The sequence below is a fragment of the Squalius cephalus genome (genome assembly GCF_949319135.1).
Source record: "Squalius cephalus genome assembly, chromosome: 1".
Taxonomy (NCBI): Eukaryota; Metazoa; Chordata; class Actinopteri; order Cypriniformes; family Leuciscidae; genus Squalius; species Squalius cephalus.
The window spans coordinates 61,688,442-61,703,042 of record NC_137122.1 but is presented as its reverse complement, the minus strand read 5'-3'; the positions used below and the strand labels follow the sequence as shown (position 1 = coordinate 61,703,042).

Below are 14,601 nucleotides of genomic sequence, written 5' to 3'. Positions count from 1 at the left end.
TGCAGTTTACACGTCACATTTTAGTCTCGGTACGGCTCGCTTGGAACCTCAACCAAGGTGGTAGGGCTGCACAATTAATCGAATTTCTGATTGCGATTACGATTACGGATGCCACGATTACATAATCGTTCAAAGCCGCGATTACCAAAAAAATGCGCAAATGTGGCGGTGCGTTCGCCGTTCGTGGCTGTGTATCGCTTCACGGTATATAAAGTGCAAAGGAAACTACGAGCATGCAACGTTGTTACGTTGTAAATTAGTAAGTCACAATAAAAGTAAAATACCAATAAATCACGTTACTGGTACGTCGTGTGTTAGCTGAGAAGGATTTGCATGCAGGTATGATTTTCATTCTATTCATCAGGAGAAGTTTCCATGTTTCATTAACAGTTCTTGGTAACTGTCGTTTCAATATTAACCCCAAAATGCCACTTTATTTTCACTTTGTGTTATTTTTTTATATTTTTAAATGACTGTGGTGGCTCATAACAACATTGTATTAACAAAAACTAGTTTGGGATTGCTATTTAATAGCTTTAGCATAGGCCTAATGTTTATTTATTAGAAGTCATTACTATTAGTCTTATTCTTACAATTTATGTGTATGTTAACTAAAGGGGGACAGTACTTGTGTGTGTGTGTTCACAATTTTTAAGTAAACATGTATTATAATATGCCTATATATATATTCAATATAAATTGTGATAATTGTAATTAATAATCGTAATTACAATTTTAAGGGAATAATCAGTAATTATGATTTTTGTCATAATTGTGCAGCCCTAAGAGGTGGTACTTAAAAAAGTAGCAGGTACTAGGAACTTTACACAGTGGAAACCCCCCAAAAGTGGGCCGTACTGAGCCGTATCATGCAGTGGAAAAGCGTCATAAAGTGGACCGTCGAAATAAAGTGTAACCATAAACTTGACATGACTGGGTTCAGTAAAATTGAAGTTCAGTCAACATTTGTGAGATAATGTTCATTACCACAAAAATGTATTTATACTCTTCACTCTTTTCTTAAAAAACAAAAAAACACTTCAATTGTAAAGTGCCTCACCTCGATTTTGCTTTTTGCAGAGAAAAAGAGTGACTGATCAAGAGTAATTTTTCTTTATGCTGAAATATAATTGAATATGTTTGGATTTGGTAGACGGTAATTCAGGGTTCCTGCAGGTTTCAGTTACTCAAATTTAAGACCTTTTTAAGACATTTTAAGACCATAAAGATTGAAATTTAAGACCTACACGACGCATTGCCAAAAAATATTCAAATCAAAGAATTCATTTTATTTCAATGAATTCAGTAATTGAAAAAGCATTAACTTAATTTACAGATAAAGCAATCACATTAGTAACCTTCCAGACCCAACAACGCGTGTCAGAGAAAAGAACAGAATCAGATATAATTTTTTTTTATAAAAAATTGTACTTTGCATATTATAGGTCTACTGTAAAAAACACATAATTAGTTGATTTTAGTTGATCATAACTAGAGATGAAATGGCATGAACATTTCATTTAATTATTATAGTGCCAAAAATTATCACTGTTATCACAGAATCCTGTTGTTTGTATACAAGAAACCCGTGTATTTGAACTTGTACATGTTAGTATATAACATGTTGCAAGACACTTTTAAAATCTGGCTATCATTTTTAATCGTATTATTTTAATGTTTATGTTAGTGCGTATTGATGCTAATTTTATTTGTTATTTGCTGTTTTTCGACATAAAACAGAACAGTGTTCAAAAAGTATTAATACTACACAATGAAATCAATTCACCAAGTTTTATGTCGAAAAACAGCAAATAACAAATAAAATTAGCATCAATACGCACTAACATAAACATTAAAATAATACGATTAAAAATGATAGCCAGATTTTAAAGTGTCTTGCAACATGTTATATACTAACATGTACAAGTTCAAATACACGGGTTTCTTGTATACAAACAATACCGGATGCGCGCGCATCCAGGAGGCAGAAAACCGCTAGCTGTTATGCCGAGTTCTGTAAAAGAGCATTGTAATTAACGTAGATTTCACATTGTTTGTAATTTCTTGTTGACTCAATAATAAACTGCAATTTCAGAGTTGGATCTGTTTGTTTGTGTCTCATATTAATATAACATTATGTAAAACGTCCAACTGTTTACGAATCAAAATCCGGACATACTGTGATGCATGTGTGAATTATGTTAGACTAAGTTAGTAATGTAATAGCCAATGTTAGCAGTGACGCATCTATAGAGCCCGAATTTGCTTTTATATAAGTTAACCTTGTTTACGTTACTTTACGACCTGCAACATTTCATGACACATATAACATTACTTTACTGTAAATCAAAGATTTGAAGATGGATTATGTGGGAAGCCATTAGTACCTCCGACCGAGGCGATTATATTAAAAAACTTATTTTTTTTGACTAACTTAAAGATTTTGCCGGATCCCTACGCAATACATGACGATCTTTGGATTGTGGATGACAAGAAGTGGCCAGCAATTGTATGGCCTGATATATATAATTATCTTATTCAGACACCAAGTGTGTATACAAGAGAAATGATTAGAGTGTACAAATCCCTTGATGCATACAACTACGCTATGTGGTCATGTGCAGCTCGTCAAATTATGAATAGAAAGAATATAACATACAACTTCCTCCTTCTGTCCCACTCTTCCATTCGCCTAGATTTGGAGTTACTAACAACACGTATAATTTAAATGAGCAGATAAAACACAACAGATAGGCCTGCATGTAAATAAATTACGCAACAACTCCTTGGCATTTTGACTTAGCGACAACACCACCACTTTGTTACTAGCCTAAACCCTTTACTCCGGTACGAAGACCGCGGGTCTTTTGCCTCTTGGTTGCGTGTGCAAGCAGTGATGACGTCGCCGAGAAATCCATGTATAAAGTTGACAAAAAAAGGTTTTTATAAAAAGACAAACCTCACATATTTCAGACTTTAATTTATCTTTTTTGACTCATTCTTTTTATAAAAAATGATTTAGTGACATTTACAATACACTTTAGCTTATCTTTTATTATTAATAGTAAAATTCGGTCCGATTTTCCCGTGGCGTCTGTCGTTGCTATGCAACTCCACAATGACAAAAAAGTTTTAGTGGCTAATGGATTTCCACTGCCGAAAAACGCTTGCTGTAGCTCTGTTACAAGATTTATTTACGGAGAAGAGAAAAACACCCGTAGTGTTTGGGTGCATCCGCATCCTTCATGTCTTTTTTCATGTTGCTGCGCCTGGAAAAAAAACGAGCGTGTCGCTTCAATTATAAGCGCGCTTTCCTCGCGGCTCGCGCCTACATTTGAATGAACTTGAGCGCGAAAAAGACGCGATATGTGAACTGCCTCTTGGCGAGCGACTTCGATACTTTTTTGCTACTTTGTAATAACTTTATGCGGCCAGCGTTTCTGGAAATGAACGAGGGTAAAATCTTTTTTAAGACCTGACTAAATGAAATTTAAGACCGCGGATGAAAATCTGCCTGTTTTTAAGACGTTTTAAGGCCTTAAATTTAAAGTTCAGAATTTAAGACATTTTAAGACTTTTTAAGACCCCGCGATGTTGGTTTTTAGGATTGACAACTTCTTATTGGAGCATTTTGCAAATATTTTCCAGTTGCCATTTCTCTTTTAGTCGAACTGACCTTTCTAGTCCTAAGCTTTAATGTCAGAGATCATACAGATGATTTTCAGCAGGCATCTGAAAGTTTAACTGGTTACGGCCCTCAAAAGCACACTCAAACAAGTTTTCTTATAGAAATGAAAATAATATAACTGGGTAAAATTTACTAATTAAAAGCTGAGCAGAATAAAACCATTAATGCTGTTCAATGGTTTCTGAGATTAGTGGGTTTGTTGTTCAATAACAGAGCAGTTTACCAGTTATGAAGAGCTCAATTCAGCTACAGTATAAGCAGATCAACTAAACATAGTGTTGTTTTTCAGCTCAAGTCAGTTCAATAAAACTTTGTCGATGTTCCAGAGATCATCAAATTCAGTTCACCTATAAAGCAGATTGTCAAAGACAAAGACTTCGGCTCCAACGATTATGAAAACAAGATAATCAATGTGAAAAAATTATTGTGCTGCTGCCGCATTCGTCCAGCGCACCTTCCTTTCCTTCACAGCGGTGCGCTTTCATTACCCAAGTCAAACTTAACATCCAAATCAGCCAAAAAGTGAGAGTTGTAAAATATAGTCTACTTTTGCTAAACTGTGGGAAGTGCTTGATATTAAGCGGTGTTATTAAACGTGCATTTAGAGGGGAAAGAAACGCTGTTCCCTAGGCGTCCTCCTGTGCGCTCGCTCTGAGACGGGGTTAAACATGCATAAGTAAAGTACACTGTGGCCTTCAGATACTCGCCTAATGGTTTTCATTATAATAACAATTATTTATTGACAAGTAAAAATATAATAAATATGTAATATAGTGCACATATTTAGCAAAATACTCCTCACTATAGCAATTTTTTCTAGTCATCTAACGTGCTATGGTCATTAAATGGCTTTCCTGAGGTAAATGTAACGTTCTGTGCCATAATTGTTCTCCTGCTGTTTTATTGACCTCTTTCCGTGGTTGAAAAACACTGATTGATCGATATTATGTATGAGGCATATATACCTTTCGGTAATTTGTACTGTATCTTTAAATAAAAAGTAACAGATTATCAGTTTACTTGAACTGAGGTGCTACAGCGATCTGTCACGTCACATTTACAAGCACAAAAACGGTATTGATTGTCTGAATTTCGTAATAAAATGGACAGAACCTGAAAGCTGAGAATTTTTTTCATATCAAAAGTACAGATGTGGCCTTTAAAAATGCGCGTCTCAGAGAGAAGAATGCTGCGAGCACTTCCGAAATTCTGCGGGATCGTGCAGAAGGGGGATTAGATGTTGGACGCAGGAAATAATAAAACCTGTAGATGGCAGTCGAGTTTCATGTGGCCATACTGAGTTGACGAAGTATGACGAATACAATGTTTTCTTTTGCCAGTTACATAAACAGTCACATATTCTTCATAAAAATCTGACTCAAACGCGCATCATTTGTCTTATTTTTTTTTCTGTGTACTTACAGTAGAAGAGACGTGATGTAGGCTATGATAACTGAGTCTTATAACACAATAATTTGCGAAGACCTTTGAAGAGACCGAGATCATTTGCGCATTATCATTATCTAATTTTACATTCAGTTCATTTTTGCATCTTAACGTTTTAAATAGTTTTAACATGGTTGTAATGCGCTTTTCTGCATTACTGTACAGTACTTTTTATATTATCATGTTTCCCTTATAGGCGTCGATTTCGGTGGGGACGGTGGGTATGCACCCACCAGATTTCGTCATGAGTCATTTTGTACCCACCACTTTTAACTTCAGTCCATAATAATTTGACTTTGGGTTCTATTGACCGTTTTCAGTGGTTATGAGGAGTTTAATTAATTTAACCTGAGATGTGCGTTATATCGCCTTTTGATCATTCTTTGTGTTGTCGATTTTTGACACAGTTTCATTATATGTTCATAATAATTTGATTCATAATTATGTCATTTTTTTCTAAAAGTAAAAAAAAACTTTTCTAAAAGCAATATTCTAAAGAGATACAAAGACAGTGTACGCCACCAGATTTCGTCATGAGTCATTTTGTACCCACTACTTTTAACTTCCGTTGACCGTTTTCAGTGGTTATGAGGAGCAATATGAGAGAGAATTTTTTGTAATCATTGTCTGACACAACAAAAAAAAAAATTATAATATTCATTTTATTTTAATTTTCGTGTTCGCATTTATGAGGGGAAAAAACAACGTGTCAGTTTACGGTTATGGACGTGAGCGCTCTAAAAGCGGCACTAAAAGACTGCTTTAAAACTTTCACAGAGACCTCAAACAGAACAGCTGCCTTTCTTTAAATTGAATTTCGTTTTGTATTAATTATATCTTAATTTTAATCAGTGTTTCGTGAACCATTTGCCTGGATTTAAGAAGTAAATATAGCAGACAATCACGACATTGGAGGCCCCGGCGATATCTCATAAATGAACCGAAACTCAGCGTGTAATGAACATTCACATTTACAGTGTATTTAGACGCATTCATAATCATTACTTTTACCGGTTCTTTGTGGCAAGCTTTATGCGTGCGGTCGTGCGCAGTGCGGCTATATTACGTAAACACTCATGATCCATATAAGTAGGCTAATTAAATTAATATAAAGGGGCGATTTGTCCATGAATTACTTAAATGAACAACTAGCCTAGTATACTAGTCGACTAGAAAAAAAAACCAAAAAAAAAAAAACCTTTTAGTCGAAAGCAGCCCTTATTCCACATATTTTCGAACCAGGCAACATGACATCTGTGTTGAGCGAGCGACCGGAATGAATAGCGGAGCGGAATATTCAGAAATGCGCTCTCCACTCACGAGCTCTGATCGGAACAAACCCGAACCTCACTGTCTGCTGAACTTGCAGAATCATCAAAATATAATATTTTCTAAAGAAGAATTTTAAAACTTTATTGGTGGTAGTTGAGAAGAATTCCTCTTTCCATATCCATATTTCCATATTTCCATAATATAAATGTACATTACTGTTATTCTTATTATATAAGAATAATACGTATTTTTTACAACATTTTTAACATAATAGAGAATATAAGTTTAGCGTGTTGTGTGTATTTCCTAATTATAAGCTTTTGGTGAAATTGCAACAAAACTAAAAGAGTAAAAGTGCATAAAAACATAAAAACATGGCGTCGTCTCAAGAAATATCTGCGTACACACGAAACCACTGAAACCGATTTTAAAACGATGTAGCCTAGTAGGCTATACATACCAGACCAGGCACTGTAATTCTGCCACAGACATACACTAAAAACGGAGAAGACTTAAAGCATGCGCATAAACCTTGCGCGCTATACAACAATAATATTAGGCACAGTAGCTTCTTTTTTTCTTTTCTTTTTTTATCAAGAACTTTGTTGAACAATATGAACAACCATAAATGGTCTGGTACAAAATATGAGTCACGATATTCGATAGTTAACGGATGCATAAAGCTTGCCACAAAGAACTGGCAAAAGTAATCATGTGTCAAGTATAGCAAGGAGACATTTTAATTGTTTACTAATAATCTAGTGTTTTATGTGTCAGTCAAAGATGTTGACAATGCTGACTCGTCGTCTTCGCAGATATTGTGAACGTGCCTATAGAGAGAAATGCACACTTACATAAGAGAGTTGTCTGTTTCTTTTCGTTTTGAATTGTTTTGTTTAAAAGTGGACATTTCAAGCTTTCTAGATACATTTCTGAGTTTCGGTTCATTTATGAGACGAGCTCAGTTCACGAGCAATGCAAGTTATATCGCGCCGGTGCCTCCATTTCCTGATTAAATAGTCTTAAATGCGTCTTCGTGGACAGAAACCAATATAATCTTCCTGATTTAATCACGTAAAACATAAGTCTAAACACAAGCACCACTCTTCTGAATGATGGTAACCACAAACCTCCAAGAGTTTGTAAACCAATTGTTTGTAAAACATATTTAATACTTACAAATTCAAAAAAAAAAAAAAAAAAAAAAAAACAATTTTTTTTGCAGTGTACAGGCTAAATAAAACGACATTAAGAAAGTTATTTCCAAAATGTAATTAATTGCACAGTCTTTGTTTTAGCTGCTTGTTTTAGCTGCTAACAATTGCACAGAGTCAAGAAAGTACAACCACCCACCCCCCAGGTCTGCCGATTCAACCATATCTATGGATTCAACCCCCAATGCTAATCGATCTCCTCTCAGGGAATCAAAAGAAAACCGGTTTTTCCAGTTTTCACCAGCGTGTGGTTGGGGTTTTAATCCCTTGCAGTTCCTTTGTTTAAATGCTATTTAAGCAAATCTACTATACATACGCTTTAAGTTATTTCAAATTAATGTTTATAGCTTAATTTGTTGATATCGCGTAACTTAATTTGACATATGTTGATATAACCAACTGACATTGTAGATTCCATTGCATGCCAGGAAGAGGCTTATGCTTTGTTTTAAGTAATGAGCATTTACTATAATATAGCCGCACTCAAGCGCACGACCGCACGCATAAAGCTTGCCACAAAGAACCGGTAAAAGTAATGATTATGAATGCGTCTAAATGTGTCTAAATACACTGTAAATGTGAATGTTCATTACACGCTGAGTTTCGGTTCATTTATGAGATATCGCCGGGGCCTCCAATGTCGTGATTGTCTGCTATATTTACTTCTTAAATCCAGGCAATTGGTTCACGAAACATTGATTAAAATTAAGACATAATTAATACAAAACGAAATTCAATTTAAAGAAAGGCAGCTGTTCTGTTTGAGGTCTCTGTGAAAGTTTTAAAGCAGTCTTTTAGTGCCGCTTTTAGAGAGCTCACGTCCATAACCGTAAACTGACACGTTGTTTTTTCCCTCATAAATGCGAACACGAAAACTAAAATAAAATGAATATTATATATATATATTTTTTTGTGTCAGACAAACATTTTTCTCTCATATTGCTCCTCATAACCAAAACGGTCAACGGAAGTTAAAAGTAGTGGGTACAAAATGACTCATGGCGAAATCTGGTGGGTACACGTACACTGTCTTTGTATCTCTTTAGAATATTGCTTTTAGAAAAACTTTTAGTTTTTTTACTTTTAGAAAAAAATGACATAATTATGAATCAAATTATTATGAACAAGTAATGAAACCGTGTCAAAATTCGACAACACAAAGAATGATCCAAAAGCGATATAACGCACATCTCAGGTTAAATTAATTATAAAAAACAGGGAACATTTTGTAAAAGCAAAACTGAACAAAATGCATAATTAAAATAATTGTATTAGGCTATGTGTTACCGAATATTTAATACCACTTCCCCATAATGTTGTAATTATTTTTTTTAAAACAACATCTGTCAAACTGTCAATCAGATACCTCTTATCTGGTCATTTTTATTTTATTTTAGAAGTCATAACTGTTGATCACCCTTTATATGGATTTTGTGAATATGAATATTTAGAATATTTACAAACTGTCGGCAAGACCTCAAGCTAACCCTGGACATTCTGAGACTAACGTGGAAAAATCTTTATGCTTAATGCATTAAGACAGTTTAATTAAAATATTTATTAATAATTTAATGGCAAATCAGATGCGCCCAACGTATGCTACGCGTTGTGCTGCGACATTACCTCACAAGAAATATCTGCCCAAGAACAATCACACAAGAAATATCTGTACGAATTAAGAATCTGGGTAAGTCGCATTATTTAAGCCTTGCATTATGTTAGGATGATTTTGTGTATATATATAAAAAAATACTGCTGGGTTTTTACAGGCAGAGCCACGTGCATTATGCTCACACTAAATTCTCTGTTGCGCTTAGTATAAATGCGCATTGCATGCACAATCATCTTAATAGTTGTACAAAAAAGTTATGCGCTGGCAAGAACGTCACTTTGCTGTTTTAATAAAAGCAATGTTAAATATTCTGCATGCACTCATCTCCTGGAAACCACAGCAATGACAAAGCATATAAAAATTCATAAACGTTGTCCAATACCCCTTCTTGTCTTAATGAACCTTTTGCATTTACAAATATTTTCAAATGTCTGTATAATACAGTAGCCTACTGTAAATATTTGTGTCTATTACTATTTATAATTTATATTTTATTGTGGATGTTTTCTCACAATCATGACGTAATGTGAAGTAAAATAAAAAATCTAATGTAAAGTTGTTTTTTATGCGCCACCTGGTGGATATTCTGTGAAGCGAAACACATTGAGGGATTTTTTTAAGTAGGCCCCCCCGAAGCACTTGCAGAATTCTGCGAGACTCTACGAGACGAATTGCCGAATGCCGCGGGAGAAAACGCGCGTTTTTAAAGGCCAGATCTGTAACCTGCTCAGTCTAGTCTGTCGGTCTACGTGTCCTCTTTGCTCCGTGATTTTTCTCTGCATGAGAAAGTGGATGTGTGGCGTGAGAGCGTGTGAAAAGTTTCAATTGAGTGAGTCTCACGATGAATGTGTGAGAGTTGGCAGCCCTGTATTACTTGATCAATCTATAGTGTTACATTGCCATCTAATGGTCTGGCAGAAGAATACAGCGTTTATAGTCGCTCTCGCGGATCCGTGTGAATGGCAATCGTTTTGACAATGATGTCATCAATACGCGGAAAACTCAAAGGAAAAACTAGGAAAAAGAGCGCGTGTGTAACAGTATATTGGATCCGTGCAGCTCTTAAAGTGACAGCAGCCTAATAAATATCCTAAATCCAACAACAAAAGACAAAGATAAAATCACTCACTGCTCTTGAATTAATAAACTGTAGTTTAAAAAAATATAGACTAATACTTTTTAAAACTACAGTTTATTAATTCAAGAGCAGTGAGTGATTTTATCTTTGTCTTTTGTTGTTGGATTTAGGATATTTATTAGGCTGCTGTCATATTAGGCTGCTGTTATTTTATATTTGATTACTTTATTAGATTTCTGTTGTAGGCTATTACTTATCTGAATACCACAGTAAGCACATCTTCCTGTAAAACCTAAAGCAGTGTTTTTTTATTTGTATTTTTGTTCTGTTCTATTTTTTCGGTTTTGTTTATAATTTAGTTTCCCTCCAGGCTAATTCGTGGAATTGGTTATTGTTAAATTTGTGAAAAATCGCAAAACAGAATAAACCGACATATGGTTTAATTATAGTTTATGGGCTCTCACGTACGTACCACTCATTCGGCATGAATCCAAAAGTTTCCATTGTTGCGATGTAACATTTGGTTGCTAACCTATCATTTATTTTGTAAACTAAGCTTTGTACTTCACTCGTGTCCTGATATCCAGGTAAAACAGCGTTCATGGGCACAAAAATGTGTTTTGGTTTACCACTGCCGATGGTACTCAGTTATCACACTGACCGACACAGCCCTTAACAAAAGTGGATAATTTTGAACATTAATTTACTATTCACAGTTAATGCAGATAAATATCGAACATTTAATTGACATATTTTTAATTAAATGAATGTTCTAGAACTTCTGTGCCGCCCCCAGTCTGAGAACCACTGACTTACAATAATTAACCTTGTATTAGTTTTTGCTGAAGTATTGATAATTGTGAAATTTCACTGACATTTAAAATTCTCATATCATGAAATACGACTTTGATCATATCACCCACCAATAATCATGTTAAATAATCGTGATTTCAATATTGAGCAAAATAATCGTGATTATGATTTTTGCCATAATCAAGCAGCCCTAATAATACAATTAGAAACATTCTATAAACCCTCTGCACACAAAAGTATAATTTCTAAATTATAATTACAAACAGAGCATTAAATCTATGTATTAAAGTAAAATAGTGTAAACGTAATTTTATTAAGACTAGAATTAGTCAATTTATTTTTATAAGCTGACTTTCAATGTTGCTTTTTGTCAGTTATATATTTTCATATATGATGTAAGAATCATAACTACAATTTGTTTGAGTTATTATGTGACTATTACTGTATGTTTATTTCATATTTTGAGGAGTTACTTTAGAATATTTTAACTGGAACGGACCACTAGTGGGAACTTTTTCATTTTATTTACATTTAATTCAAGTTCAATGTAACACTTTATTTTTACTTCTGTTGTTGCTTGTTTTCACTTCAGCAATAAAACCCTACATGTCTTTTATCAAAAGAGGCCAGAGGCATTCAAGAAATTAAAACCCTTAAAGGACAAGTTCGGTATTTTACACTTAAAGCCCTGTTTACAGATCGTTTCTGATGAAATAGAATGGTTAAAATATAATTTTGGACACATGCTGCTGTCCCGAGAATTTTAGGTTTCTTTCGCTTCCCCCCCCCACCTCCAGTGAGTTTCACGTCTTTGTAAAGTAAAGTTTAATGCGTTTTAGGAAGGATTGTTCAAGTGCACCTATGCAGCCAGTCTACTGGTGGGGGGGGGAGCGAAAGAAACCTAAAATTCTCGGGACAGCAGCATGTGTCCAAATTTTAATCTTAACCGTTCTATTTCATCAGAGACGATCTGTAAACAGGGCTTTAAGTGTAAAATACCGAACTTGTCCTTTAAAGTTTTAAAATCACCAAATGGAGTTTGAATGTCTCCTAGCGGCCATATTGGCTACTGCGCCTAAAACTCCCAGAGCATATTGATAGTTTGAGACAAACTTGAAAGACAACTTGGTTGGATTTACCGCTTTGACTTGCAGTTTTAGGGTGACCAGGCACAGGTTTTATATTAATAGAAAATAAAAATAAATGTAAAGCAGCAGATTAAGTTCAGCATCCATTTATGTTTAAGAATAGGGTTGCCAGGTAAGAGGCTAATGAGACTAACTAGTTATCTGGATTCAAAGACTATCATCTATAGATATATTCAATTTGGATACATATTTTAGATAGCCTTTTTACCCTTTATTTTAACAACTATTTGTGCAACCATACACACACTTGTGTTTGTCTGTATGTGTTATTGCAATATCTCGTCTAGGGCGCCACCAGAATCTGGACCGGTCCTGAACTTCATGATACTCACACAGGGTCAGAGGTCACAGCAGGTCCATCACTGAGATTAGGGGGCTCAAGCATGGAGTTGTTACTCTTCATAGACACACAGCTGGATACTGGAGATGGTCCATTACTGAGATTAGGGGGCTCAAGCATGGAGTTGTTACTCTTCATAGACACACAGCTGGATACTGAAGATGGTCCATTACTGAGATTAGGGGGCTCAGGCATGGAGTTGTTACTCTTCATTGACACACAGCTGGATACTGGAGATGCTGCTCTCTGAGTGTGAACAGACACCTTTTCCTCTCTCTCCTCACACACACTCATTTTACAGGTCCGGTTCTCCTCCTCTCTCCTCACACACACTCATTTTACAGGTATGGTTCTCCTCCTCTCTCTCATTTTACAGGAAGTTTGATCCTCTTCCTCCTTGATGAGAGACTTGATTTCAGACCTGTATGTGGACACAAAAAACTGAATTTTGAAACATTTTATTTAAATGGCATTTATTTCACTTTAACTTAACGTCAACAGTCTTTCTCCAGTTACTGTAAATAATGTTGGTTTGTAGAGCAACTTGTCGCCACTTTCAAACACAGCATCCTCGTTTAAAAACTGGATTCACCTTCACTATAATGACACTGCTGAACTCTAGCAGGTGTTTTTCACAATCCGTTTTTTGTCTCGCATTAAGCAAATATGATTATTATTGACGTTATTTTTACGCGTTTATGTGATTATCCTGCGAATACACTTCATTTCCATAGTCTTACTGAACACACATTACAGTATAGATTATTTACATAATTAAATAGTTTAAAGTCAACTAAAGATTTCAACATTAAACTAAAATGATCCTGTTAAATAAAAAAAATAAGTGTAAGTATACCATTTTCGGCCATTTAATGTGTGTTACAGTAGACGTGTATCACGAAAGTAACTCTCAACTTTTTCATGTGTTTGAGTTTTAGTTCGGCATAATGTCTGTTTAGAAGCAAAAACTCTATCGATATTACAGCTATGAAAAGTTTAACAAACTTAGTGTGTGAAGAGATTGCTTATTTTCTATCCTCCGAAATGGCGTCTTTACAGTCATCGGCTGTTTTCGGTTTCACTGTGTCAGTGTATGTTTCCAAAATTGCACACAAGCATGAAAACATATTAATGTACTTTAAATATTTGTATTATCTTAATGGGCCACGATGAAGCATGTGATAAACAAATATACTGTATAATATAACCTTGATTCTTTTCCAAGCAAGATGACTTGTGCCAATAAATATCCCTGTACACCAGACACTTTTATTTTTCACTTTGTTTTGAACATGACAGTGTATACAGTTTTAATAATGCAGGTTTGTTGTATATGTAATTTTATTATATATGTTTTATTTGAATATTTGATTGAATGTGTCAGTTGCAAAGGCTGGTCTCACTGGGATTGCATGAGCAGACCAAACCTTGATTTTTCTGGGATCCCAAGACCCTTTGTGAAGTGTGTTAATGTGTGTGTTTAAATAAATGTGTTTTTGTTAATTATATGTCATATATGTCATTACTTCTCATGTAATGAATAAAACTTGTCATGAATAAAACTTCAACACAGAATAAGTTGCTCTTTTTTTATTATTTAAAATTAAACTACTCTCATGATTTACTTTTATCTTTGATATTAACAGTAAATGTGCAAATTCCTACATGGTCTATTATTTTATCCACTAAATAAATGTCATTAAAATGTGAACATTTTAATTGTTATGGAAAGCCTGTAGAACTAAAACATGTCCTTGTGAATGTACTGCAGGTTTGCTCATGTCACAACTTGACCAGTTTAATATCTCCATATCTCCACTGTGTTAAACTGAATCACGGTTCACCGTGCAAAATAATTTAGAATTTTCATGTTTTGTCATTTTCAAAACTAAACGCATCGTTTTTTGGGGTAAAAGGATTGGGAATGTTTTTTGATACTATGCAAAAAAATAATAGCACTTCACTTTAGGATTTAATAAAGACACATTTG

At 34.7% G+C, this 14,601-nt stretch overlaps 1 protein-coding gene across 1 annotated transcript in view; it reads right to left on the bottom strand.

Moving 5' to 3' along the window:
- The window catches only part of LOC307171183 (NACHT, LRR and PYD domains-containing protein 3-like), a 53,669-nt gene that overhangs the window by 37,382 nt on the left and 1,686 nt on the right, over positions 1 to 14,601 (bottom strand). Inside the window, exon 2 of the mRNA XM_079892664.1 lies at positions 12,604 to 13,032. Within this exon, the coding sequence (XP_079748790.1) occupies positions 12,604 to 12,905 (302 nt within the window). The 5' untranslated portion in view covers positions 12,906 to 13,032. The remainder of the gene's footprint in view (positions 1 to 12,603; positions 13,033 to 14,601) is intronic.